This window comes from Anomalospiza imberbis, chromosome 15 (assembly GCF_031753505.1).
Source record: "Anomalospiza imberbis isolate Cuckoo-Finch-1a 21T00152 chromosome 15, ASM3175350v1, whole genome shotgun sequence".
NCBI classification, from domain to species: Eukaryota; Metazoa; Chordata; class Aves; order Passeriformes; family Viduidae; genus Anomalospiza; species Anomalospiza imberbis.
Window position 1 is genome coordinate 14,206,841 of NC_089695.1, and position 27,017 is coordinate 14,233,857.

Consider the following 27,017-nt stretch of genomic DNA (forward strand, 5'->3'; position numbering starts at 1 on the left):
GTTAACCTGGTTCCCAAGCAAACAGTTAATCACTACCCCAAATCCCAGTCCATGCGAATCAGAGAGAAGTGGGAGCTCAGAAGTGGGCACAGCTTGGCCATGCCCATGTGGCAACTCCCTGAGGGAGCTTTCACATGTCTTGGTTTCCATCTGTGTCTCATCTTTAAGCGAGACAACTTCAACCAACTAGCAAATCCCAGATTTAGCACTGGCCCTGAACTTCATCTGGCAGAGACATAAAGCCTTTGGTGTGTGTCCTTCTCTGAAACCGCCAAGGAATTATTTTTCTAACAAATACAAAAATCTCCTAGAAGAGCATTAGACATAAAAAATTAATAGCTTGACAACCACAAAGCACGTTCTGGGTGGAAAAGTGATACTCTGAACCTCCTCCCAGCCACTCCAGGCAGAACTGTACCTACATGATGGCTCCCACACTTTGTTCCAGTCAACACCAAGCCAGGGTCCAGCATGTCCTTCTCCTCGCTGTCGGATGTGTACACGTGGGTGCCTCGGCAGCGCTGGGTGTTCACAGTGGTGTCTATGGGCACTGCATTGGGCTGCAGGGGTTTGAAAGCCGAGCTCTGGCACTGGATCTTCCCGCATTTAGCATCTCTGATTTCAAAGGAAAGGCTAAAGTGATTATTCCTGGCTTGCTGAATGTTTTGCAGACATGAGCTCTAAATGTAAATTAAAGCAGCAGTGCTGAGTCACTGTGAAATGAGCAGGCACCTCCCCAAGAATTATCTGATGGATACTGCTGGTACCACCCCACAGTCCCCCTGGATGGCCAACCTCAACAAAATCAGAAGTAAGACTAAGAAATTTTTGACTCAGTCAGAAAGCTACATTTATCTTATGGATTAAAAAAAATCCCTCCTTTTCTGTTGCTTTGGATGAACATCAACTAGATGTTTGAAAATGGTGAACCAAAAGCTTCAGCTGTAAGGGCTCCAAGTCCCACAAGAATGCAGCTGGCTTCCCAGGAGGCAGAGGGAGGGAGTGAATCAATGCATGGATCAGTTTTATCTCCTGGCCCATAACTCTGTAACATATAAAAACATCTTCTCCAGTGAGCAACCCTGGGCTGCCACTCTGCTTTGTACCTCACGTCACACTTCCTGTAATTCCCGTAGATGTCTTTCCCACAGTTCCCGTAGATGTCTCCAGCAGCATTGACCTTCTCAAAGCAGGCATCTGGTGCTGGCTGTGCTCCTGCACGGAAGAGAATCAAGTGGCTGCCTCATCTCACCCCATGCCAACCACTCATTTGTCCTTTTTCTGGAATGGCTGGAGCATGAGAAATTTTTTGCTGTCTCCTCCACGTGAGTAAGGCAGGAGAAAAGGCTCCTCAGACTCTGCTGCTGACAGCAGGTATGGAAGGTACTCCTGCCTCGCTCAGGGTGAGGAGTAGCAGGAGCAGAGCATTTGCTGGTTCAAAGGCCAGCAGGTTGTGCTGCAGGCAGTGTCCTTACCAGGCCCCCAGAGCTGCACACACTGGTCCCTGTAGGTGAGGCACATGCCACTGTAGCAATAGGCCTTTCCTCCATCACAGGGAGCCCCATCGATCTGGTACGAGTTGAGGGGGCAGAATGGGGACTCGCCAGTGCAATATTCTGGGAGGTCACAGAGTCCTGACCTCTTCCTGCAGGGAGTTCCTGGAGACATCAGCTAAAAAGAGACAGTGGGAAAAGCCCAGAATTATTGCTTGGCTCCTCTGTGGTTTCATGTCTGTAGATAAGGCAGAACCTTGCTTGTGTCATTTTGTCCTCCTTGTCTAAGGCTTTTTGAGGTCAGCAGTGATTTGTGCCTCTGGGACTTCATTAGCTGGGTGAGCTGTGTAGAATGCAATTAATGACTGCATTCCTTCCCCAGGGAGCAATGAGATCATGCACAGAACGTAGGGCTGCCAGTCCCCATGGGGACACTGATCCATCTCACTCTACCCTAGGGTAGGATCCGATTTACCTGAACCATTCCTGACAGATGTTTGTGTAATCTGTTCTCCAAACCCTCCCTGGTTGGGAAGTTTGTTTCTGTGTTTGCCTGTCATTTCTGCAGGAGACATCTTCCTGATGCGTAACTTATGTCTCCCTTGCTTACAAGTTTACTCAGTTCATTCTTCTCTTGTCCACCACACACATGGAGAACAAAGGGCACTCACAGTTACATCTGGGAGGTTGTTCCAAGTGAGTCCAGGTGGATTTCTGGAAATCGTTTTCCCCATGCTCAGGATAGGTCAGTAAGAGCATACAGTCAACGTGCAAACATAAAAATGAGCTTAAGCGAAATGTTTGCCCATGTTCGTTTTTGAGTTAATTTGTTGTTAAATTTGAGATCTTTGGCTCCAAAACCAGAAACACACTTTAACCAGTCACTATAAGGGAAGCTGAGATTTCAAATTATACTCTTTGCCAGCAGTTCTTCAGTAAACACCAGAGCTAAAGGGATTCAGCTACACTCCAGAAAAGAGGGTTCAGAACAAAAACGGCATCCAGCCTAATCCCTGGAGGAAGTGTTTGCTCCAACAGCTCTGTCTAGATTTCTTCTAGAGCCAAAGGAGAGAAATATCATCTCTCATTCATCCCTCAATGTTTAAGAGAGGCAGTGTAACTTCACACCAGCAGCACTCACAGCTCATCTTAAGTTATCACAGGAGTCAATTTAATCAGCCAGAAGAAAGGACCACACTAGTTTGATTACACTCATGGCTGTTGCACCTAAAGAAAAGTCAAACCAGGTGAGGAGTTAAACTCCACATTTGGCTGTGTTTTCTCCCCTTCCCCCTCCAGTTTCCAGCCTCACACTTGCCCCCGTGTTATTCCCTTTCCTCTCAGGAAAACCCAGAGATCCCACCTTGCACTGGTGGCAGCAGCTGCCATGGGCACATTCAGCACCAGGTTTCAGGGAGCAGGTCCTGGGGTCACAGCAGGGGTTCCTGCAGTCCTGGAAGACAGTGAGATGCAGCAGAGCTCACGGGGCAGATCTGAGCTGGCACTGAGGTGTTCTCACACACAGTGGATCACACACAAAGTAAAACCCTCCCTTCCAGGTTACCTCAGGGTACCCAGCATGAGCTGAATGCCAGCACTGCCCAGCCTCCCTCTGATGGGCTGATGGGACACAACTGCTTGTCCTTATCACATCTGGAGAGTCTGGGCTGCTGCTTCCAGCTCCCTTTTCTCTTATGAGGCAAAGGATGGATGTGCAGAAGTGAGATGCAGTGCTGAGAGAAGCCCCATCCTCAACAGGAGTGGAGCCATAGGTAAAGTGATTTAATATATGAAACTGCAACATCTGGAAGGATGTTTTCACTGAAAGGGTTGTTCAGCATTGGGATGGGCTGCCCAGGGAGGTGGTGGAGTCTCTGTCCCTGGAGGTGTTCAAGAAATGGCTGGATGTGGCATTCAGTCCTGTGGTTCTGTAGGCAAAGTGGTGATGGGTCACAGGTTGGATTTTATGATCTTGGAGGTCTTTTCCAACCTAAATGAATCTGTGATTCTGTCACCTAAAATCACTTTTTCATCTCCTTTTTAAATGAAGTTTTAATCACCTCTGTTCAGCCCTAGACCACACCATCCCTGAGTTCTGGGTGGATTGTACCACACACTGTGAAGTCAGATGTAATATTTTAGAACCTTGATTTACATTTACATACAGGGAAGATATTTTTGTCTCCTGCACACTGAAAAGCTGATTACAAATCACAAAACTGTATTTGCAAATTGCATAATAAAAAAAAAATTGCATCCCACTAAACCCCAAATGGTTGGATCTGAACAATTGTTACCTCCACCTCTCCACAGTCACACTCCTCCCCCTCTTCCAAGTAGCCATTTCCACATTTCCCTCCACCATACATTCTTTTGGTGTCTGGCATGTTGGAGAGACACATCCCTCCACCAGACTGCAGATACTTCTCCAGCTCTTGTCTGTTGCACTGGTTGAACACCTTGGGGAATGGGTGCCTGAACACAGACAGGGTAGAAAAACATGAAGACAGGTCTGGGCAATGGTTTAGAGAAGCAAAAAGAAGCACATGCAAATCTCGACAAGTGCCAAAGGACACAGGTGTCTCCCTGAAATTCTTGGAGTTGTGCTAAAGCAGGTTGTGATTTCCTGTGCCTGCACTACACAAGTGAGACTGCACTGCAAGACTCTTTAATAATATGATGGCCTTACAAAATGAACTTTATAGAACCAAAATATATTGAGTTATATTTGACTGTGATTGCTGACAAGCATGGCTGTCCTCTCCTCCTCAGTACTGGAGCTGTGGTTTATTCCCAACTGCTTGAACAAGCCTGAGAATCCAGCACTCGGCCTGTGAGCCTAACTGCTAAAAATAATATTTAATTTTTCCCATCTACCGCCTCATTTTGAAGAACGTGAATATTGTTTGTGACACGATTTATTAATCTCTGTGGCTACAACGCCTGTGCACTCCATGTGTGGCTGTGCATGTGTGTGAATGTTGTGTGCTCTACTTGCGTGCCACTGTGCTTTCACTTCTCACCCAAATGGTTTTGGAGGAAATGATGCACATAAAGGAAGATGCCTATGAAAAAACAAAAATCTGTTTAAACAGAGGAAGGCTTGATAAAATGGTGAATGTGGCTTTAAGTGTATGGGTCCATCTGGCATGTTTCGTGACTGCATTGTAGATTTTTTTTATGTTGCCTCATCCAAAATCAAATTCTGAATTCCTATGGGCTTCTAGAGCTACTCTTGCTTCCCTTTTCTGTCAAAGACTTCTTCCCTGTTAAATACAGGCTCTGTATTACCAGAAAACCAAGGAGTATTCTTAAGAAAAGGGAACAGGAAAATTTTCCTTTTGCCTGACAATTCAGAGCTCTGGTTTCAAATGCTGCCATTACCCAAGGCCAGTCTCAGGCAGGAATCAGTTCCTTGGGAATTAGCAAATTGCTGCTGCTCCATTACCAGGGTTTGTCCAGCAACTTTTTGTCTATAAACACTGACTCCAGCAGGCAGCAACACTACACTACATTTCTAATTCTTACTCCACCAAGGTTCTTGTAACAAAGCTCTTTACATTCCTCCCTGAGCCCATGAGGATGAACTCACCCAGTTGCAGAAGCCATGATGCAGCCCCCATCTGCTGCAGGGGTGCTACAGCAGCCAGCAGAATCGTGGTTCATGCCAAAATTGTGTCCCATCTCGTGGGCAATGGTAGCAGCAACACCAATGGCATTATCAGAGTGGTCCTGTGCAAGGTCAAAGAGGCACGTCAGCATTTACCTGTGCCTGTCCTGTGCACCTCTGGGTCAGTGGGGTGAGGGGAACTTCTCATTTGTACATGTAGAAAATATCTACTGAAGGTATTCCTGCCTATAAGCAGGTGAGTGGAGAACTTCACAGGGAATAATTTCTCCCTGGGCTTTAGGAGGCATCTCTCCTATGCATTCACTGCTGGCAAGAAGCTTTATATGGGGGATTGGCAATTACTTACCATGTTTACTCCTCCTGACTGGAAATCAGAGCACATGGCCATCACGGGAGCCAGGCCTACTGTGGTACCTTTGAAGGGCACACCCCTAAAATCAACCCAGAAAGAGCATGAATTGGCACTGAGGCACCCGAGGAGGCAGGCAGAGAAATGCACCCTGCAGTGCACAGCTCCTTACACAGTGTCAGGGGGACACATTGTCTTTATAGTGTCTTCCAGTGCAGGACATCAGAGCAGAGCTACAAAGCCTTTAGGTCTGTTTATCTTGGACTGCTACTCTGTTTTATGGGCCAGCCAGACAATCCTATTTTTTTTTATAATGGTTTGGTTCCAAAAAATGCTCCTGCTGAGCTTTGCAACAAACACAGAAAAGACTGTTTCTGGATCCTTAGCTGAATACTGTTTGTGAATACTTAATTTATCATAAGCCTGATATTTGCCAGCCTGGGATTTGGGGACATGAGGGAGTAGTAGGTAACACCTCTGAGGTGCAGCCACGCTCTGCTCCTGCCTCTGAGCTGGAATTCTGCAGCACCCTGAGAGCATCTTTGTAATGGGAGCCCTGGAAATTGTGCTCAGGACATGACCATATGGAGAGGAAATACAGTAATGTTAAAGGGAAAAAAAAAAAAAAAAAACAAACCCAAAAAAAACCCCAACAAAACAAAAAAACACCCCACAACCAAAGAAAACAAGGAAAAAGGCTTTGTATCTCTGCATTTCAACCCTACAGGTCCTCTGACTCAACCTGGTGGATGAATTTCCATGGAAGAGGTAAGCAGATCTGAGAGCTGCTGCAAATTTTTCTTCCAATGCCATCTGCATTGCTGGCCAGGCTGGCCCTGATGGGATCAGTGGCCCATCAGTCACAGGCCATCATCAGCTGGCTCCCAGCACCAGGGCTCTGTGTGTCAGTGGGATGGGTTAGGAATTAATGCTTTCCACAAAGCCACTTTGAATCCTGGAAGGTTATCATGGTACAAACTGATTTCCCACCCACCCAACCCACTTGTCAGAAACAGGAGAAATGAGCTCACGTGATTAGTTGGGCATTATCATGTTTTCTGTGCAGCCTGTCTTTGCTACTCCAGGCCAGAAAGGACTTGAGGGTGGAGTAGGGATTCTCTGTTACATCACATTTATCCCCATAATTCCAGATCTCCAGCCCCACCAAGGCAATCCGGATATTCAAGGCTCTGTAAAACTAAGACACAGAAGAGAAAAGAGATGATAAAATGAGGACCACGAAGTTATTTTACTGTGCTTTAAATCTCAAATATGTACTGCTAATTGCTACTAGAGAGCCACATGTCCAGAGAAGATGTTTCCTCTGGAAATGCATTTCTGCTTAGTGCTGAGCTCTGCAGACAGAAGTGTGCAACCACCTAAACTCAAACTGAAACAGAGACATTGAGCTTTCATTTCCAAATGATTGGCAGAGACATAATCTGAAGAAACAAACACTGAAGACTGACATCATGTTTCATCTTCCAATAGTCAGGATTCCTGAAAAGAGTAAGGAAATAATCTTCTGCCATGTCAAGCACAGACAGGAGAAGCATTCATGAGTAGTGGGGTGAAGGGAGTGGTGGAAGGAGTTTAAGGGGGGCAGGAGGGGAGTAGATCTGAAAAGTAAGGAAGTTTTACTTCAACAGCACTAGATACCACTGCAGGAACGACTTCTGAAAGCTCATTCCAGCTCTACTTCCCAGGTTTTCTACCATTTCAAGTGAATACCTCAGTCCCTTTTCAAAAGTATGACTTAGGTAACAGTTTTTACAGAGTTGTAGTAAAACACAAGGTGCTCATGCTGGCTCCAAGGAATGGAGATTGCCCCACCCTGTTCTGGATTTGCAGCAACACAATTGTTTGGCAGATGCTCTCCCCAAGTCACTGGGGAGACCTGCCAAAACATTATTCTGTCTCCCAGAAAGCCAGCCTTCCCCTGGCCCAATTAATTCTCATATTTTATGATCTGGGGCTTGCTTTCCTCCTTTCACACACACAGTCTCACCTTATCTACGTAATTAGCAGCCTCCACTAATTTATTCCTTGTTGCTTCGATGCTGAAGTGGTGTTTCTGAAACTGAACAAAATGAACATGTCAGGCAGCACAAAGGCAACTACAAAGAGCTGAATTGTGTTAAAATGAGCCACATTCTTCTGGAAATAAGACGGTAACTATGAAGTGAATTCTCCCTGCACTGCATATCTGACTTTAAGCCCACCTGTACAGGTATATTCAGAATTTATCCCTGGCACACCATGGCAGTGGTGCTACTCGAGTGGTGGCACACCCAAACTTATCAGTGTCCCCAGAGCTGGAGGCTGACAAAGAGCTGGCAAATGTGCCAGGTGAAATGTGTGATAACAGGACTTCATGTCTGAGGTCAAGGCAGCTGGACCTCTCATCACATCTCACTCATCCAACCAATTTGCCTACTTAAAACACCTGGCAATGAATGAGTTAATTTTAGCAAACTGTTTGGCTCAAGGAGTTAATGTGGCAAAATGTTCAGATTTTTGTTTAACAGATGACAAAACCCAACTTTTCTTTTAGTGAGGGACACAGCAAAGAAAGGGCAGTTAAAAACAACACCATGAGACTCTGGCCCAGTTTCTCTGATCAAATGGTGAACAACATATGGCAGTTCCTGGGTATTGTGTGTTTTCTCAGTTTCCCTGGTGTCCTGCTGCCTAACAGAGAAACCAAAATAGGTTCTGCCTCTTTAGCTTTGTTCAGAATAAATTATAGCCCAGAGCACTGTGTGGTTTTCCCTACTGGAGTTTCAAGTTGTAAATTATGGATAGGACCAGCCTGGCTCCCGTCTGTGCTGGAGATTAAACAATCAGTAAAACACTGTGTGGTTTGCACTGTCAGTGTGTCTGGCCTGATGTCCAGGCTGGGGATGGGGGAGGGATTGCTGACTTCACTCTGCTTCTCCCAGACCTATTCTGTGATCTGGAGCCTTAAAAATGTCTATTTATATATCTGCTAGCAGCTCAGAGCAGAGCATAATCATGGTTCTCTTCTCTAGAGATTAAGTGTACTGCAGTTAGAAGCACATCACTCCTGGAAACCCCCAAATTTCCCTATTCTGTAGGCAGACTCTCCCAGCCATACCTAGGACTGACCACTGCTACCCTGGGAGACCAGAACTGACCCTCAGCCCTCATCCAAATCTGCATCTCTCCCTGGGCCAATGGTGGCTGCCAGGACAAAAGTGACCAAGACACAGCTCTCCCTTGTCCACTGAGAACCATTGGGGTTGCAAGAGAAAACTTGCTGAGCCTCAGCAGCCCTCCCTGTCCCAGGAGATGCTGCAGGTGGGATGCTCTGTGCCCAGCACTCCTTGGGTATAAAAATCCCATTTCTTACCTCTGCATAATCAGCCACGAGCAGGAGCTCCACATACTTTGTAGCCTGCAGAGCGTCCCGTTTCACCTGCAGCAGCAGCAACACTGGGTTATTGGGTTACCCCCACAATATTCCCCAAGAAACTCTTGACAAAATATATGTAGAGGTCATTTTTCCCAGTTTGTTTCTCACTGGCCATTCACCCCACCCCATCATGCACAGAGACCTCCAAATGTGATTGATTTAGGGCAACCAAGGTCAGTATAGCTACAGCAAGTGCCCACAAGCCCGTCCTCAGCCCACCTTTTGTTCCTGTATGGGATTTAAGAACAGCTACAGCCCACCACAGTCCCCAACACTCATTTCCTTCCCTGTTAGAGCCACTATTTCACAACCACCTTGGGAAACTCTCCTAAATGTTCTTCATTTCACTTTCTCAGCTATGCTCCTAGGGGACAGCAGGGCTGGGAACAGGTGGGATATTTGGAGCATCATGCATGGACTCAGGCTGAGCCCTGCTCACCCTCTGGCCTGGTGATTTCATCCCAGTTGTGAAGTTCCTGAGCCAATCTTCGGCCGCATCCCCAGTGTCCTGGTAGCCACAAGCTCCTCCCTGCAGCCTCAGGTTGTCCACCCTGTAAATCAAGTGCTGGTTTGGGCTGTCAGGAGCTGGCTCCAAGATATAGCTGGAATTGCTGCTCAATACGATAAGTCCTCTGTTGAAACGGGAAGCAATAAAAGGGAAAGTTGATTACTATCACACAACTGGAGACAAATCCTTCTGCTGCTGCTGAGCTCCCATCTGACTCTGGCAAGACATTTATCCTTACCAGGCCAGGCAGCTCATTCATTAAAAGGGTGGGAAGATTTTGAGTTCAGAGAGGGAAATCCCTGAGCTTCCATATATTAAAATCCATTCGGTGGGCCTCAGACATTGAGGGGCTATTGGAGCACGTGCTGCAACCTGAGAAGTTTAACTTACAGCTTTTACTTTAGGGGCAGTGGAAGCTTTACTAACAGAAGAAATTTGCCTTTAACAGACCTGACCTGAAAATGTGAAGACTTTGTTTGTCAACAGGAAAAGCAGAGTTCTCTCTGGGCCATATACATACCCAGATGGTTCTAGATTTCCCAATGAGCATCTTACAGCCAGGAGAGCTGGATGTGTGTGTGATGCCCTCTAGATGTGTGGCTTAATGAGCACCACCCACGGCTCAGAGTGAGAACAGCCACATGTGCTCAGCTCCTGTGCCTCCCCAGCAGTGAGAAAAAGATGTCAAGGAGCTGCCAGCAGACACTGACAGCTCAGGGGTGCAGGAAGCCTCTCACAGGCACACTGAACATCTCTGTCCCTCTGGAAAGCAGAGCCTAGGGAAACACAGGCTGGCAGAAGCACGGCACACCTGTGACTGCTTTTGCTTTTGGAGTCTTTATTGCAAGCCACAGGTGGCTGCACTGTCCTGTTTATCTCACTGGGCCCTGTGGCCTGTGCTACACTCACTAAGATGTCTCAGGTTTGCTTTGGCAGGGGCTGTTTCCTGGCTGGAGCCAGTCCCATCAGCACAGCTTCCAGCAGGGCTCCAGAGCAGATGACCACTAATGTCAATAAAGCCCGTGTGATGTTTTGGAAACAAACTCTGAGCTGGTGTAAATGAATGCAGCTCCTTGGTCACAACAAACTGCTTCATTTACTCCTGGCTGAGGATACAGACCCCCTTTTCCAGCCAAAGACTCCATTACTCCCAAAACAAAGGTTTCACACACATACCTCTGGCATCAGCTGGGGAGAAGCAAGAAAGCAGGGCTCACAACCCCGGAGGGAGCTCAGCCTTGAAGACTTTGCCCCAAAACACACAGAAAATTGCCAGCTGTGAGAGAGTGGGAGAAAGTTTCTGCACAAGTGTAGAGCACTGGGCTGGGACGTGGTGAGTCCTGTCCCTGCCTGTGACAGATGCAGCCCTGAGCCACCAACAAGAGTCTTTTCTGCAGTGGACCCAGACTCAGTCATTGCACCAGTCCACACTGGCAGCACACAGGGAGAACGGTCCTGGAGCTGCTTAGGAGGCCATGGCTACTAATGGCACCCCAATTTCTGCATTTTCCCCAACATGCCCCTTTTTATGCCCAGGTAGGGCAACCTTTGAGAGCTGGTCCATCCACTCAGAGAGAATGAGGCTGCTGGGAGAAGAGCTCGGGAGGCAGCACCTGAGCAGGGGCATTGCCAGGGCCATTCCTGGGGCATTCCCAGTGGCATTGCTAGGAGCATTCCTGGGGGCATTCCCAGGGCATTGCCAGGGGCATTCCCAGACCATTCCCAGGGCATTGTCAGGGGCACTCCCGGGGCATTCCCAGGGGCATTGCCAGGGGCATTCCCGGGGCATTCCCAGTGGCATTGCTAGGAGCATTCCTGGGGGCATTCCCAGGGCATTGCCAGGGGCATTCCCGGACCATTCCCAGGGGCATTGCTAGGAGCATTCCGGGGTCATTCCCAGGGCATTGCCAGGGGCATTGCCAGGGGCATGGCCAGGGGCATTCCTGGGGCATTCCCAGGGGCATTCCTGGGGCATTCCTGAGGCATTCCCAGGGGCATTGCTGGGGCATTCCAAGGGCATTCCCAGGGGCATGGCCAGGGGCATTCCTGGGGGCATTCCCAGGGCCATTCCCCGTGCATTGCCGGGCCATTCCTGGGGCCATTCCCAGGAGCATTCCTGGGGCATTCCCAGGGGCATTCCTGGGCCATTCCCAGGAGCATTCCTGGGGCATTCCCAGGGGCATTCCTGGGGCATTCCAAGGGCATTCCCAGGGGCATTGCCGGGCCATTCCTGGGGCCATTCCCAGGGCCATTCCTGGGGCCATTCCCAGGGCCATTCCTGGGGACATTCCCGAGGCCATTCCCCGTGCATTGCCGAGGCATTCCCAGGGGCATGGCCAGGGGCATGGCCAGGGGCATTCCTGGGGGCATTCCCAGGGGCATTGCCAGGGGCATTCCCCGTGCATTGCCGGGGCATTCCCAGGGGCATGGCCAGGGGCACGGGCAGATTCCAGCATCCCCGGGCACTCACCGCAGCCCTCGGCAGGTGCTGAGCGAGACGCTGGAGCGCTCCCAGCCACGCACGGCCCCGTGGTAAAAGCAGTGCTCCTGCAAGGCAGAGGAGGCAGGGTTGGCGGTGCACAGCTGGGGTGGACACGGCACATGGCACATGGCACATGGCACATGGCACATGGCACATTCAGGCGTCACCGAGTCCCGTGTGAGCGCTGCCGACACTCCGGTTGCTGTTCCCTTTCCGCTGCATTTGGCAGCTGATTATTACCACTAAATCTCCGGGACTCCGCTGCGAAGTTTGGCCTCTCGGCTGCCAAGCGCCAGAGCGTCAAACAGCATCAAACAGCTCCTTGTTGCCAGCAAAAATGGAATCCCCGCGGGAAGGACTCGGGTGGCTGCAGCGTTGGGGCAGACCCAAAGATTTCTGCCTGCAACAGGAGCTGCCCATGGATGGCAGCTGCCCTGGGTCAGGCCCCCGGGGATGTGGCTGCAGCCCCAGAGAGGGTGACACCGTGGGCAGTGGGGGCTGCTGGTGGGACAAAGGCAGCCTCTGGCAGGGACAAGGAGGCTTTGGGGCAGAAACGCCAACATATTCATTATATCCCTTCCCCTCACCCCGAGGCAGCAGTAGGAAAGATGATCTCATGGGGATTTTATCTCTTATTTTTGCTTTGTGACCAATGCACATCTTTGTGCTGCTGCAGCAGAGGCAGCCAAGCCTGTGTGAGATCAGTAATTTATGGGGTTTTTACTGAACGGGAGCTGGCTCAGAGGGGCTGTTTTCCCCAAAGGCTGGGAAGGTCCCCAGCGTGGGGAACATGGTAGCAAGACTAAAAGCAAGAGGGTGAGCAGGGTGAGGAATAAACAATTCCCAACACCCAGAGAGAGGGGAGCAATGCTGGCTGCTGACCTTGGCTCTTATAACAGAGCTCAGGCAAAACAGAAAGATGTTTTTACCATTTTTGGGGGATGGAGCAGCTTTCCCACTGGAACCTTCCAGATCAGAAAGCTGGACTGCCCTCCCCTTTAGCTTTAAGCTGTGGGGATCTGTGCCCTTAAAAAGAAGGCTCAGGAGGAAGAGGTTCACCTGCTTCTCCAAGCCCCAGCCTGGGGTCCCAAGCAGGCAGAGGAGGGAAGCATCTCTGCACTCACCGTGTGGCTCAGGGGGGTGCTCTGGGCTTGGCCAGTCTGGCTGTAGTGGGTCTCAGTGTAGCCTGGTGCAAAGAGGTTTCTGCAGACACAGTGGAGGGGGTGAAAGAAAGGTAAATTTAAAAATCAAGATGGTAAGACCTTCCTTTTGACCTGGATTTCTGCTTCTTCAGGGTGCTGGAAAATCAGCTAGATCCAGCTTTTTCTGAAGCCACTGTAAATATTCCTGCTGCTGTGAACCACCGCTGTGGATTTGGGGCAGTCTGTGTTTTCTACCCATGGTGTGAAACCACCTGCAACACCCTGACAGGGCAGGTGAGAGACAGGGATTCACAGGACAGCAGCTGTGCTCTGCTCTCTGCTCTCAGCATGTCCCTCCTGCCAGGACTTGTTCAGGGAGCAGCTCCTGGTGGCCCAGGAGCCACGGGATCCATGGCAGGACCATCCCCAAGGGCTGTGTGACCTGTGCAGAGCACGGTGTGGTGGCAGAGGGTCAGAAGGTGGGAGCACAGCTGACCTGGCCACTTCCATCTCTCCACTGCCCTGGCAGGAGATGAGCACCTCTCACGGAGCACATCCGCTCCTGGAAGGGCCCCACAAGCCATCTAAGTCCTTTTCCAAGCCATTTATTAAATTAAAACAATAACAGAGAGCCTGCCCCTGAGTTCAATTAGGCACCAGGATCCAATTCCAACAGCTGCAAGTAAACAATTCAATTTTTACATGAGGATTTTTAAAGACCCAGCATCCCAACCTAATCACTGACCCTTAATGGGTACAAGTCTCTGTGCAGTTTCCTTTCTATTGCCAAATTATGCCCCAGATATACTGGGGCATAACAAATTAATAATAAAATAAATACTACAAATATACATTAATTAATAATAATAAAAATATAATTAATACATAATATAAATAAATTAATACTATAAAAGCACCAAGTCCTACATAGCAAACATAATACAGGCCATATCTGAGTGCTGGTGTGAGTCCTCAGCTCAAACCCAGACTGTCTCCACTGCCCAAATCTGAGAACAATCATAAATCAATCTGTATCTGCTTTTCAGCTGCTGCCCACAAGCTGGTTCACATCTTTGTTACAGGAAAATGCTGATGCCCCAATTTGAATTTGTTCATGTCATCCCCATGTACACAATATTCTTCCTGTCTTCAACCCAGGATCAGACCAAAAGTCTATAAAAGGAGCTCCTGTGCACTGAATAGAAAGCATTTTGATTTTGTTCCAGAGGAAACAGCCTTCTCCTTCTTTTTAAACATCTGCATTTGCTAAACAGTGATGTAAAAAGAACAGCAAGTCAAGATCTGGGCCAAACCAAGAAGGTCATATCCTGTGTCCATCTCAGCAGCCATAAAATGTAGGTTTAAAGCCATTTTTAAAAACAATAGTTTGTCTTGCAAAAATCTGGAGAAGGATCAGAGAACATGCCCTGTTGATGAAACACTCCTGCAGCAACCCCACGGTGCTGTCAGGCCACCAAAGTGCCACATTTGCCACCCATGAGGATGCCACATGCACCCTGGGCAATGTGTTGTCAGATGCAGCTGCAGCTCAATCCCTTTGCATCCCTGTTTAAAGCATGTCATGTGCCAGATTTTAGAACTAAACTACTAAAAGGAGCAAAAAAAGTTGTCTTCTTTTCTTTGCCTGATTTCTTTAAGCTGGATGAAGAAAGCTGTATCACAAAGATTTTTCCATCTTGGCTTTTGGCACCTGTCAGTCAGATCTTATCAACCGTGAAAGCATCTCTGTTTAAAAAAGGGACTGGGTGCATGCGATATCTAATTAAATTACACCAGAACAACAGGAAACAAAACCTTTTATCAGTGCTTGAAAGTGCTTCACCCACCTGGCATCCAGGGGCTCAGACAGCTGAACAAGTACCCACAGCTTAACAACAGACAACTGTGCCACTGTTGTGTCTGATAGCATCTGATGTCAGGAAAACAGCAGCTTTTATCTCCACTTTGAAAGTTCAGCATAGCCCAGAAAAGCTCATTTTGTGTCTTTCTGATGTGTTAATTCTTATCACCAGATTCTGTCAGTGATCAGAAGGCAAGGCTGCCGTTCAGCTCTCCCAGGTCTGTAAACCCAAGATAAGCAACATCCCAAAGAACATAACTCCCTTCATCTCCCTGACTGCAGCAGCTTGCTCAGCAAGGGTGCAAGAAACAAATATTTAATCACCAGATTGCATTAACTCGCAGGAAATTGCCTTGAGCAATGCTCTGGCAGGTATCTGGTCTGTGTCAGGGGCAGACAGTAAAGCAGTGTGATCTGCCCTGTGCTATTCCAGCCAGACACCAGCCCGTGGATTTCCAGTAGCTGAGGCTTTGTACAGCCTGCTTGTTTCATTCCCAAACAAGCACGCTTGTGTTTTGCTCCTGCTCCTTTATTCTTGGAAAGCATTAGCCGTGAATAGCCACTTGATCTCCCCTTCAGCATCCCCGGGAGGCTCCTCAGAGCTGTGACTCCTGCCCAGGGAGGGCACAGGATGAGGCCACTCAGCACAAGGCGTGTGCACATCCCTTCCCACTCGGACACTCAGGCTCCAGCCCCTCCTAGAGTGGATTAAGGAGCTTTGCCTGATTTTTTAGGGACACTTGGGCAGCTGCCCAGCTGAAAGCCTGTGTCATCTCCATGTTGCAACTTGCAAGCCTCTCTGCACCAGTTGACTCCTACTCTACACCACAGGGTCCCTAAGAAAAGTCCAGTTTCTTATTCTGCGCTTGAAACAGTCCTATTTCGAAGACAGTTCCCAGCCTTGATGCAGGGGCCCCTGGAGCTCTTGCAGCACTGCCAGAAAGGGCTATCACAGGGGATTGCACAAGGTGTGGTGGGGAGGGCAGTGAGGAAAGAGGAAAAACAACAGAACATCTTGCAACACCCTTGGTGTCTTATTTTGAGCCTGTAAAATTTCATTCCCAGCCCAACTCACTTCTTTAGCAAGCACCAAGCTTTCCACCAAACTGTAAATAAACAGCAAACAAACCTTCCTGTCACCAAGAGTGCAGCAGAGTTATCAGCCAGTCTTGACTCTCTTTTCCATGTGTACCAGTTTCTGGATAAACAGCAGAGAAACACTCATACCCCAAAACCTTTTCTGCCATCATTTCAGGACAACATCCCTGACCAGCTGATTCCAGGAGAGCTCAGCCCTGCAAAGCACTGATGGAAGTTTCCAAAAGAACACAGAGTTCACCTCCTTGCTGGAGAGGGAAAGTCTGCAAAAAAAACGGCACAATGTGGTTCTTTCTTCTCAGTTACATTACATGCCTCTGTAGTGACCACTTCTCCAGCAGCTCACGCTGAAGCTGCAAAAGTCTGGATGTGAAATAACATCACTTAAAGGCTTCTGAGATCCAGTCAGGCAGCTGGCAGATCGCTAGCACACATCATCTTCCTAAAAGGCAGCACTGAGTCTCTCATTAGAGGAGTTATCAGCATGAAGAATTGATGAAGTCAGTGAAAAGCTGGTTTGGGATGGGAGCACCCTCCTTTGCTAAAGCTGACAGCAGCTGCAGCCCGTCCGGGGCCAGGGAAAGCTGCACCGAGCACTTGGGATGTTCTGGAGGAGCCTCACACCTTTCCAACAGGGACCAGATTTCAGCAGGATCAGTCAATCCCCAGGATCCAGCTCAGCCTCCAAGCTCAGGGTGGAATCGCCTGCTCTTGGCAGGGTTTGCTCCCCGGGAAGCCCTGGGAGCCAGGTTGAATGCAAGTGAGGAAGCCAAACGAAGGGAGAGTGGCTCGGTGCCATCATGTACAGATGGCCCGAGCAGTTCCTGCTGATGGCCGTCCTGGAGCCGTCCTGGTCCCGCTCCAGCCTGTCAATGATATCATTGTTTGACACAAAGCCCTCCTCCCTGTGCCGCTCCCCGCGTGCAGAGCTGGCAGCACAGGGCAGCTTGGCTCTGCTGGGACAGGGGGTCACAAACTTCGCTCATGAACTGAGATGGTTCTCAGCAGGAGAGGTGGGCTGAGGGCGCGGGGCAAACCCAGCTCTCTTGGCAGGCAGCTGTCCCTGTGGCACTTGGGGACAGGGAGAGGACGTGGCTTTCAGCTCATCTGGCCGCTGCTGAGGAGCAGAGAAGCAGCTGGAGGAAGAGGGGCTGCACGGCACACCCAAACACTCCCAAAAACAGCAGAAGGAAAGCTGGGGCCCTGCTTGCATGACCATGTCCTCTTGAGGGAGTGCACATTTCCCAGCTGCTCTAGAGAACCTCACCCCTATTTTCCTGATAAATGGGAGCAGTTTTGCCTATAAAACATCACTTGTCAGCACAAGCCTAAGAGGAGCTCAGGGCTGCCATGAACACACTCAGTTGCACCAGCCTGAGATCACCCACAGGCACCCAGAGTGCCCAGCAGCACTCTGATGTTCTTCCTAATTAGAGCAAGAAGAACTTTTAATAATTTGGTCCCATCAGCAGCCTTGTTTGTGTTCATTTTACAGAGGGGCTAGTCTGCATGGACAGCTGCCAGTTTAGAAACACCCAGCAGTATCTAGGAGATGGACATGGTTTTTATTTCCTCCCAAAAAACAAAAGCCAAATGGTCCATGAAGCTCTCATGAGAAACATTGACATTGATTTTTCAGTCATGGGACCAAGAAAAATGGAGCCTGCAGTCTCTTACATCTCTTTCCCTGTCCCTTTTCTCAAATCACAATAAATCTGTCCAGCCAGGCTGACTGCATCTGGGGGTGGAGGGAATTGATTTTCCCAAGAAACTTTAGACATGAGATTTCCATCTACAATTTGTGGTCCCACTCCATTGCCTCTCAACAGGATCCAAGTAGGGTAAGAAGGGGAATGTGAACTCTTGCCTCTCAGTCACATAAATGTTCCCTAAAGCCAGAATTTATTATCAAAACCTGAAGTGGCCCCATCTCGAACACCACCAACACATGACTCATGAAAACACAAGCAGGCAGGCCTGCTTTCCATATCCACCACTAGTGGGAAATGGGAGATTTCAAGCCTCTGGAATATTGCAATCAAAACCTGGCACTTCATAAAACCAATGAAATCCAATTTTTTTTTTTCTTGGTGAGTTCCATCCAGATGAATCCTGGAGCTCTTAAGCTCCCTTCCTCTAGAGCTTTTGCTAAGAACATATTTATTGTGTAAACACAGCAGTTTGGAAGGAAAAAGCGGCTTTCCAACTACTGAGGTGGGACTAAACAAGCCATTTTTAAGGCCTGGGAAAGCATCACAGACTAAAGACTCTCCATCCCCTTCTCCCACCCACATCATCTGTGACATTCACTGTAAATTATGTTACAGCACCTAAGCAAGATTTATCACACAGACCCTTGACTTACCAATAGGAACCATAAAGGTTACACAGAGAGGAAAAAGGAAATGAAATAAATGGAAAACTGGCTGGTAATGAGTCAGTGCACAAAAGGTTTAAACGGCTTCATTTCCCAGTCTCTTCCTCTCTGCCCCACACAGAGGAATCACTGAATATCCTGAGGGAATCAGGAAGCTGAAAAGCAGCTGTGGCTTTCTAGATCCCACCCCTGTTTTTCTGATGAATCCAAGAGACAGTAGAGCAGGATAAACTCGATTTCCCCTTTGCATGACCCTTAACCCCTGCCCATGAAGGAAGCCCATTAGACACTGATGATGTGTAGCCCATCAGTGGAATAATCTCATATATCCTTCCTGCTCAGAAATGGGCAGCAACTTCCTCACTCAGTTGGTAGGAGAGGCCCTGGAAATGTGCAAAAGCAGGAAACACTGGAATACAAGTGACACAGAGATCTTTTACTGCACCCCTGAGAGCACCAGGCTGTGTGGGAGCACTTGTCACCTACCCAGGTGAGGCCAGCAGAGCTTGGAAATGATGCTGCTCCCTATCAGAGTGGCCTAAAACCAACTTTCTGTTGGCTCCTGAGGTCAGACCAGATGAGCTCTGGACCTCCTTTGCTGTGTCCTCAGGCAGTTCCTGCACATCTCCACTTGGGCTTTGCCACCCAGTGCAGTGGCCAGAATAAGGAGCTGAAACAAACAAGCCCAAGCTGTCCCAGGGATTCACCCACAGGCACCTCCTGGAGAAGCCTCCAATACCCTTGGCAGCCGAGAGGGCCTTTCCCAAGTCTGTTCTTCCCATGAGAGACACGAGAAGAGACACGAGAAGAGAGACACGGAAAAGAGAGACACGGAAAAGAGAGACACGGAAAAGAGAGACACGGAAAAGAGAGACACGGAAAAGAGAGACACGGAAAAGAGAGACACGGAAAAGAGAGACACGGAAAAGAGAGACACGGAAAAGAGAGACACGGAAAAGAGAGACACGGAAAAGAGAGAGAGGGGAAAGAGAGAGAGGGGAAAGAGAGAGAGGGGAAAGAGAGAGAGGGGAAAGAGAGAGAGGGGAAAGAGAGAGAGGGGAAAGAGAGAGAGGGGAAAGAGAGAGAGGGGAAAGAGAGAGAGGGGAAAGAGAGAGAGGGGAAAGAGAGAGAGGGGAAAGAGAGAGAGGGGAAAGAGAGAGAGGGGAAAGAGAGAGAGGGGAAAGAGAGAGAGGGGAAAGAGAGAGAGGGGAAAGAGAGAGAGGGGAAAGAGAGAGAGGGGAAAGAGAGAGAGGGGAAAGAGAGAGAGGGGAAAGAGAGAGAGGGGAAAGAGAGAGAGGGGAAAGAGAGAGAGGGGAAAGAGAGAGAGGGGAAAGAGAGAGAGGGAAAAGAGAGAGAGAGAGGGAAAAGAGAGAGAGAGAGGGAAAAGAGAGAGAGAGAGGGAAAAGAGAGAGAGAGAGGGAAAAGAGAGAGAGAGAGGGAAAAGAGAGAGAGAGAGGGAAAAGAGAGAGAGAGAGGGAAAAGAGAGAGAGAGAGGGAAAAGAGAGAGAGAGAGGGAAAAGAGAGAGAGAGAGGGAAAAGAGAGAGAGAGAGGGAAAAGAGAGAAGAGGTCTTTTTGCTCCCTTTCCTTCACTGAGGTGAGAAGGCAAATTCCATGCAGATTTCTGCTGTGCAAATGGGAGCTCTCCTCCTCACTAAGAAAAGGCTTACCCCAGGCAGTGCTGCCACACACATTGAGAGGCTCTCAGCCAGTCCCTGCTTGGCTCAAAGCTGCTTTTTATTAACAAATGCAAATGCCTTTTTTAAAAAGTCACTTTTCATCCAAGGTTTGCAACTCAGAGTCTTCCGCTCCTAAGCCCCAGCCAAATTTAAAGTTGCTTTATAGGCAACTCTCCATATATTTGTTGTTTGTGCAGCTTTGAGCTTTCCAATCCCACAGCTGCAGGACATGGATTTGAGTCATTTAAAACAAGCCAGAGTCCTTTGAATTATATATTTTGTCATTATCCTGTAATGTTAGTGTGTCATGAACTCTGCTTGAAACTCCAGTGCTTCTGACTTCTTATCAAATTCCTGGACAGGAAATAATGCAATATTATGTTAACTGCTAATGCAATAATTGTATTCACAGATATATGAAGCCCAAATGCAGATGTGTGATGAGCTTATTACAAAACACTGGGTTGGGGACAGCTCTGAAGCAAGATATGCAATAATTTGTGTTTTACCTCTGTGGATGAACATGATGTCCTTTTCATATGGAATATGAAATTGGATGGTGTGAACATTTCTTCCACATATTGAAACTAGAATGTTTCTTCCAAAGCTAGCATCCCTACCAAAGTTCAGATTATGACACTTCCCTCACTTTTCAAAGCAATTTTAACAGTTGTCTCTCCAGAAGGAGAGTGGGGAATGTGCAATAAGGCTGCCTAATCCATCAAGAACATCACCTGAAGCAGTTTCAGTTGACTGGCATATCTCCTTTCTAGTTTTGGGAACCATTGGGTAAATCATATCCCAGCCAAACCCAAATTATGCCAATTTCATGCTTTCCTTGAATGATGGGAGTCTGGGATGTGGGTAAAGGAGTAAAATGTGGCCCAGGTGGGTGCATTCACATGCCTGTGCTGAGCCCAGGGGCAGAGGGGGAGCACAGCACCAACCTCAGCAGCAAAGCTGGTTTCCAAAGGCTCCTCTAAACTGGAGCAGTTAAATGGCTCATTTCTCTGAGGGCCATTTCTCTTTTTATTTTAGTTTAAAAAACCTCAAATCCCTTCTCTTATGCCCCTTTGCAGTTCTCTTATGCCCCTTTTCATGTGAATTTGCAACCTGGAGCTTGCAGGTTTAATACAGCTTTGAAGGGACACTTCCCACTTGGGGGATTTCACTTTCTCTCCTGCTGCCTGGGCAACAAACTCTTCCCAGAAGAAGTCCTGGATACTGCAGCTACTCAGCAGCCCAAACCTCACCCAGAACCTCAGCTTCCCCTGCAGGACAAGCAAGAGCAGTGATGAGCTCCTGGGTGCGGTGGAGCAACCCCAGGCTGGGAATGTGAGGGGCCAGGCTGGGCTCTGCCTTGCCACACTCTTCAACAACAAGAGGTTTGTCTCCACTCTAAAAGTGCTCTATGGATGCTGATAAATACACAGGGCTTCACCATTCCTCTTTTAATTTAAGTCTCTCAACTACTTCAGCACTTTCACAAGTCTCTGAGAAGTGGAGCCTTTCCACTAATTGCATTTTGTGATTGTACCGTCACCTCTCTTGAGCAAGGACTTGAGGCCTAGCAAGACTCCCACATGAAGCACTGCAATCTATGAATCACCTGCATTTTCCACTGAAAATAAAAATTAAAAGCCCCAAACCAGTTGGTTTTCAACCAAGTGCTATTTCATCAGCACTTGTAAAGGAGATCCATCCTGCAGTGGAAGAGTGTGCACACACTTCCAAGCCTGTGTGTATACATATCAATGAATGAAAATGCACTTCAGGAAATAAACACAATAGGAACCTTCTATTATTATAACTCTGTTTACTAACACCAGCAAAGGGCTTTTCTGGGCTGGAAATAGCACAGCACCGCTCCCGCGAGCACCTGGAGCTTACATCACTGCTTGGAGCTCAAACATCAACTCAGCAAGGATCCTTTCTCTGGCCAGCTCCTGCTGTGCCAGAAATATTCACCTTTGCATAGCAACTGCAGAATCAGCAAGGCCTGTCAGTCCTGGAAGGAGACCCCCAGCAGCATCAGAGGTTGTGCTGCTTCCAGGCTCCGTTCAGACCTGGCACCATGCCACTGTCATCAGCAGCAGCTATTCCTCCAGACAATTCTGGCTTAGCAGTACTCATGGTGCCTGGCCTTATTTTCCCAGCTGAAACATGCTAAAATACACAGAATTTATAGCTGTTTAGTTCTACACAGGTGCATGACTGCCTGCGAAAAGCATCCCGTTTTTGCAGCACTGGAACTCTCAGTAGGTTTTGTGACTTTTTACAGAAAACACCACATACTCATCTTCCATCAGCCATCACATTTCAGGCTTTACTGCAGAAAGTGACAAAAAAACCTGCTTTTCCTTCAAAACACCCTGAATATCATTTAAGTTTATGCACTGCCATCAGAACTAGTAAGACCTTCTGACACTTTACTTTTTTAGGAGGAAAGCTGAGCCCTCAATCTCTGTGGTTGGGATGTCCGTAAAATACATTTAAAATATAAACAGGGTCATTATTCTGAGGCTATTATTCCTACTGATTCTAGCAGACAAACATTTGGTTGTATTTCCATAGATAAATCTTCAAACCCATTTAAAAATAAGTAAAACACCAACAGTGCAAGTGGACTGCTGAGCAAAGACAAGCTTCTTGCAGCTAAATTCCCAGCTGCTATTGCACTGCTGGAAACTCATGTACTCACAGGGCACAGGGGCTCTGGGGTGGCCTCCAGACCAGAATCCTCCTCCCTACCTTAATCTCCTGCAGCTTCAGCTGAATTCAATATGCATCACGCCCTATGATAGCACACAGCATTGCTCTCACATGCCTGAGAGGAGGCCACATTTCAGTTAATGCAAAACCAATTTTTCAGTCTGCTTTGGCATGAAGGGCACTAATGGAATTGAAACTGTCAGATCACTTCTCCTAGGAAGCAGAGAAGGACCTCTTTGGATCACAGCAAAGGAAATCTTCACTAGAGTCACACTGACTCTAAAGCACTGAGCCATTTGGTAAATAGGGAGCTTCATATCAGCAACATTTTCCAGCTAATGGAGGAAGAATTATGATGTAAAAATAAGTTTACACACTGAGGGCCAGGTCACCATCTGTTTTTTTGCTGACAAAGCTCTGCTATAATGTACTCCTTGGCTGATTAACATCTGAGGGGACTCAGAATAACCTTGAAATCCAGTGAAGGACTTCCACATCCTGCCTTTATCAAAACCCTGTTGAAGTCAGTGGAGGTTTTCCTGTTGATCTCACTGTAATCCTTATTCATTATTTCAGTGGGATCACAATGCAGGGCACAGGCACACTTACCTATTTTTCTCCAGTTCCAAGATGAGCTCCTGGCCTTCTGCTTCTACTGTCACTTCAGCTCGGAGTGGATGCTGCGTGCAGGGGAGAGGGAGCCTGTTACTCATCCATCATACTTGTACACATCCACAAATACAAACTGGAAATTGCAGCTGACCTTTAACCACCCCTTGCCTTCCTCCTGCTTCAGACCTGGAGTGATGGAAGGGAAGGGAAGGGAAGGGAAGGGAAGGGAAGGGAAGGGAAGGGAAGGGAAGGGAAGGGAAGGGAAGGGAAGGGAAGGGAAGGGAAGGGAAGGGAAGGGAAGGGAAGGGAAGGGAAGGGAAGGGAAGGGAAGGGAAGGGAAGGGAAGGACCACGGTGCCTCCCAGCTCCAGGCACGCTGCTGCATCCCACAGCACAGTCATGCAGAGCCAAGAAGTAGTGCTGGAATCTGCTGGGATGCTGTGCCTGAGCTAGAAACACCACCTGGTGTCTCAGGAGGAATAAAGTGCTCAGGCAAGGCAACAGGTCCTGGTGGTGGAGTGCTTGGAGGTGCAGTTGGATGGGAAGAGCTCCCTGCACAGATTGTGCTCAGCACAACATCACAGGACATCCCAGCTTGCCCCAGAGGTTGAAGAGTCAAATATCCGAGCTAGTTAACCAAAGCTTCCTTTGTTGTCACAGCAGAAAGACATTTTTAGGAGCCTATTTCAGGACGAGAGGAATCACGCCTCTTCCAGAGATTCTCACATTGTTCCTTTTCTCACAGAAAATGCCACTGAAAGGCAGGGAACAGGGACCCTTGGATGCCTTCATACTCCAGCCATTGCACAGACAGAATTTCAGGCCTCCCCAGGGCCTGCTGGTTTGAACAGAATGCACCCTAATTTCTTAGTGCAATGGCAAATGCATACACTAATCCCAACATTAAAAAAAAAAAAAAAAAAAAAGAATAATTCCAGAGACTTAAAGCACAGAATGAGATTTTTACCTCCCTCAAAGCAAAACCATTACGTAAAGTCTGAATGCTTTCTCATAGAGGAAATGGATGAACAAATTCCCCAGATGAGAAATAGCTCATATTAATATAAAAACACACTTTATTCAGCTGGAAGAAAAAAGAAATCATTAACCCAGAGTATTTTCTAAATCAGTGTTGGAGGAGACTTTGAGGAACAGAACATTGAAAGTGAAAGAAAGCAAGGCTGCCTGAATGGGATGTTCTGTCAGCCCAGAGATATGCTCACTTGCCATTTCAGTAAATACAAATATCTCTTTTCGTCAGCTCCCTGCTCATATTCTGGGTTTTGCTCATCCTTCCTTCAGTTTCCAGGACATGGCATCAGGCCCACAGAGATGATGCAAAACAAGTTCATACATTTAGGATATACAAAAAGGGATAATTGCAAGAGGCAGAGCTTCTTTTACTAAATCACAGGTGCTCAATTCATCTGAGGGTAGGTCTGTGCTTCACTCACTAACATGAAAGCAGTGTAAGGTTGCCTTGCCCATAGCTGAGGGTCTCCATCGCCATAAAATCTCTTCACAAAGGTTGTGCTAACATCATTATTACTAACATCACCCTCCCTCCTCCTTCAGTAATCCCACTGCTTCAGTCCATCAATTGCTGTGTAAATGAAATATCCCAGCTGTATATAAGCTTTGCTAACACTCATTTCAGAGCCAATGGGAACTTGCCTGAAACAAACCAAGTGCGACCCCTGAGACCCAGCAAATTTGTATGAGGGGAAATGCTCTCCAGATGTATTTGCATCTCTATCAATAACAGAACAAAAACCTGCAGGCAGTATCACAAGAGCATTTTAAAAAGAACTAAAATAATGACAGAGTCATTGTAGGGCTTTTTGTGTGTAATAGGACACAATGGCAAGTTTTAGAAAGTCTCATAGTATGGAAAAGATCCATTAATAAATTCCCAAATGACACCACTGTATTCGAGAAAAATGGCAAGTCTCCATAATGCTGAGCTTCCCTTTTTTTCTGGTTCACAATGTAAAAAACACCCTGTAGACTTTCCTCTTTCTCTTGATCACACAACTGCAATTACTTCTTGATTGCAACAACACCAAGCCTGGGAAGGGGAACCGTGTTTTGTGTTTGAAGTTATCTGGACCTCAGTGATTGTCAGAGTCTGGAGGCTGTTGAGACATCCCTTCATCCACCCATGGAACAGCAGCAGGGGTGAGATCTGTATTAACATGCAGTGTCTGAGACACAGCCAAGCCCACCTGAGCCGCTGGTTGGCTTTTCTTACCTAGTGAAGCACCCTCACAGCTGGGCTTCACAGAACCAGAGAATGGTTTGGGCTGGAAGGGACCTTAAAGATCATCTTGTTCCATCCCCGTGCTATGGGCTGGAACACCTTCCACTAGGAAACATGGCTCCAAGCCCCTCCAGCCTGGCCTTGCACACATCCAGGCATGGTGCATCCACAGCTTCTCTGGGCAACTGTCCCAGTGCCTCGTCACCTCACAGTCAAAAATTTCTGCCAAATAGTTAATCTAAACCTGCCCTGTTTCAGCTTAAAGCCATTCTCCCTTGTTCTGTCACTCCACACCCTTGTAAAAAGTCCCTCTCCAACTCTCTTGTAGCTCTTTTAGGTACTGAAAGATGCTACAAGATCTTTCCATAGAGTTCTCCAGGATGAACAACCCCAATTGTCTCAGTCTGTCTTCATAGGAGAGGTGATACAGCCCTTGGAGCATCTTCACTGCCCAGCCCTGGCCTGGCTCCAGCAGGTCGATATCGTTCCTGTGCTGGGGATCCCAGACACAGCACAGCAGGTGGAGTCTCACCTGACCAAAGTATAGGGCCAGAATCCTCTCCCTTGACCTGCTGGTCACACTTATTTTGATGCAGTCCAGGACCCACACTTATTTTGATACAGCAGATTCTTCTATCCAGCTGTTCCCTAAATGCCACCGACTGTGTGGCCCCGCTTCCCTCGCACAGACACAGATCAGGTAGATACAGATGGAGGCTTTAAGGCATGGCAGAGTGCAGGGTGAATGCAGTTCCCAGATGCACCAGCCAGCTCACACAGCCTTTCCTGCGATCTGCAGGAGCTATGGCAGCTCCTTGCTCATCCCCACAGCTTAACAAACCCAAAACGCGCATCGCCAGGTGCGTCTGCAAACAAAACAGAGACCGAGCGCTGGGCGCGACCTACCTTGGGGCTGCCGGGGCCACCCGGGGCTGCCCAGCGCGGCACCACCACCTCGGGCTGGGGCCGCGCCTCAGCGGCCGCGGCTGCGGAGACAAGAGGAGCGGCTCAGCATCCCGGCCGCTCCGCACCGCGGGGTCAGGCAGCACGAAGCCGGGGCGGGAGAGGAGAGGGAGCTCTGCGCCGGTTGTAGGAAAAGCAGGAGGATCCCCCGACCCACCCACTCACCCATGCATCCTCCCACCCTCCCTCCCCGGGCGCTCCGCAGCCGGAGCTCTGGCGCGGGGCTGTCGCGCAGCTCCGGCCCGGGCACCCCGCACTCAGACCGGGCACCCCGCACTCACGGGGCGGCGGCCGCAGCAGCAGCGAGAGGGCGATGCCGCAGAGCAGCCCCCGGCCCCGCATGGCTCCGGGCAGGGACCGCTCTCCGCCGCCGCCGCCCTATAAACCCGCCCGGCGCCGCTTGTCCCCTCCCACCGC

The 27,017-nt window shown here is 48.5% G+C and overlaps 1 protein-coding gene across 1 annotated transcript in view; it reads right to left on the reverse strand.

Annotated features, from left to right (window-relative positions):
• Nucleotides 1-27,013, reverse strand: part of ADAM19 (ADAM metallopeptidase domain 19) — a 33,841-nt gene extending 6,828 nt beyond the window's left edge. Inside the window, exons 1-16 of the mRNA XM_068206019.1 lie at nt 26,882-27,013; nt 26,544-26,623; nt 23,376-23,446; nt 13,024-13,102; nt 11,888-11,964; nt 9,349-9,541; nt 8,847-8,912; nt 7,482-7,553; nt 6,505-6,671; nt 5,471-5,555; nt 5,086-5,225; nt 3,791-3,968; nt 2,857-2,946; nt 1,476-1,671; nt 1,107-1,215; nt 423-615 (exon numbers count right to left, since the gene is read on the reverse strand). Coding sequence (XP_068062120.1) covers nt 423-615; nt 1,107-1,215; nt 1,476-1,671; nt 2,857-2,946; nt 3,791-3,968; nt 5,086-5,225; nt 5,471-5,555; nt 6,505-6,671; nt 7,482-7,553; nt 8,847-8,912; nt 9,349-9,541; nt 11,888-11,964; nt 13,024-13,102; nt 23,376-23,446; nt 26,544-26,623; nt 26,882-26,942 — 1,857 coding nt within the window. The 5' untranslated portion in view covers nt 26,943-27,013. The remainder of the gene's footprint in view (nt 1-422; nt 616-1,106; nt 1,216-1,475; nt 1,672-2,856; nt 2,947-3,790; nt 3,969-5,085; nt 5,226-5,470; nt 5,556-6,504; nt 6,672-7,481; nt 7,554-8,846; nt 8,913-9,348; nt 9,542-11,887; nt 11,965-13,023; nt 13,103-23,375; nt 23,447-26,543; nt 26,624-26,881) is intronic.
• Nucleotides 27,014-27,017: the final 4 nt, after the last annotated feature.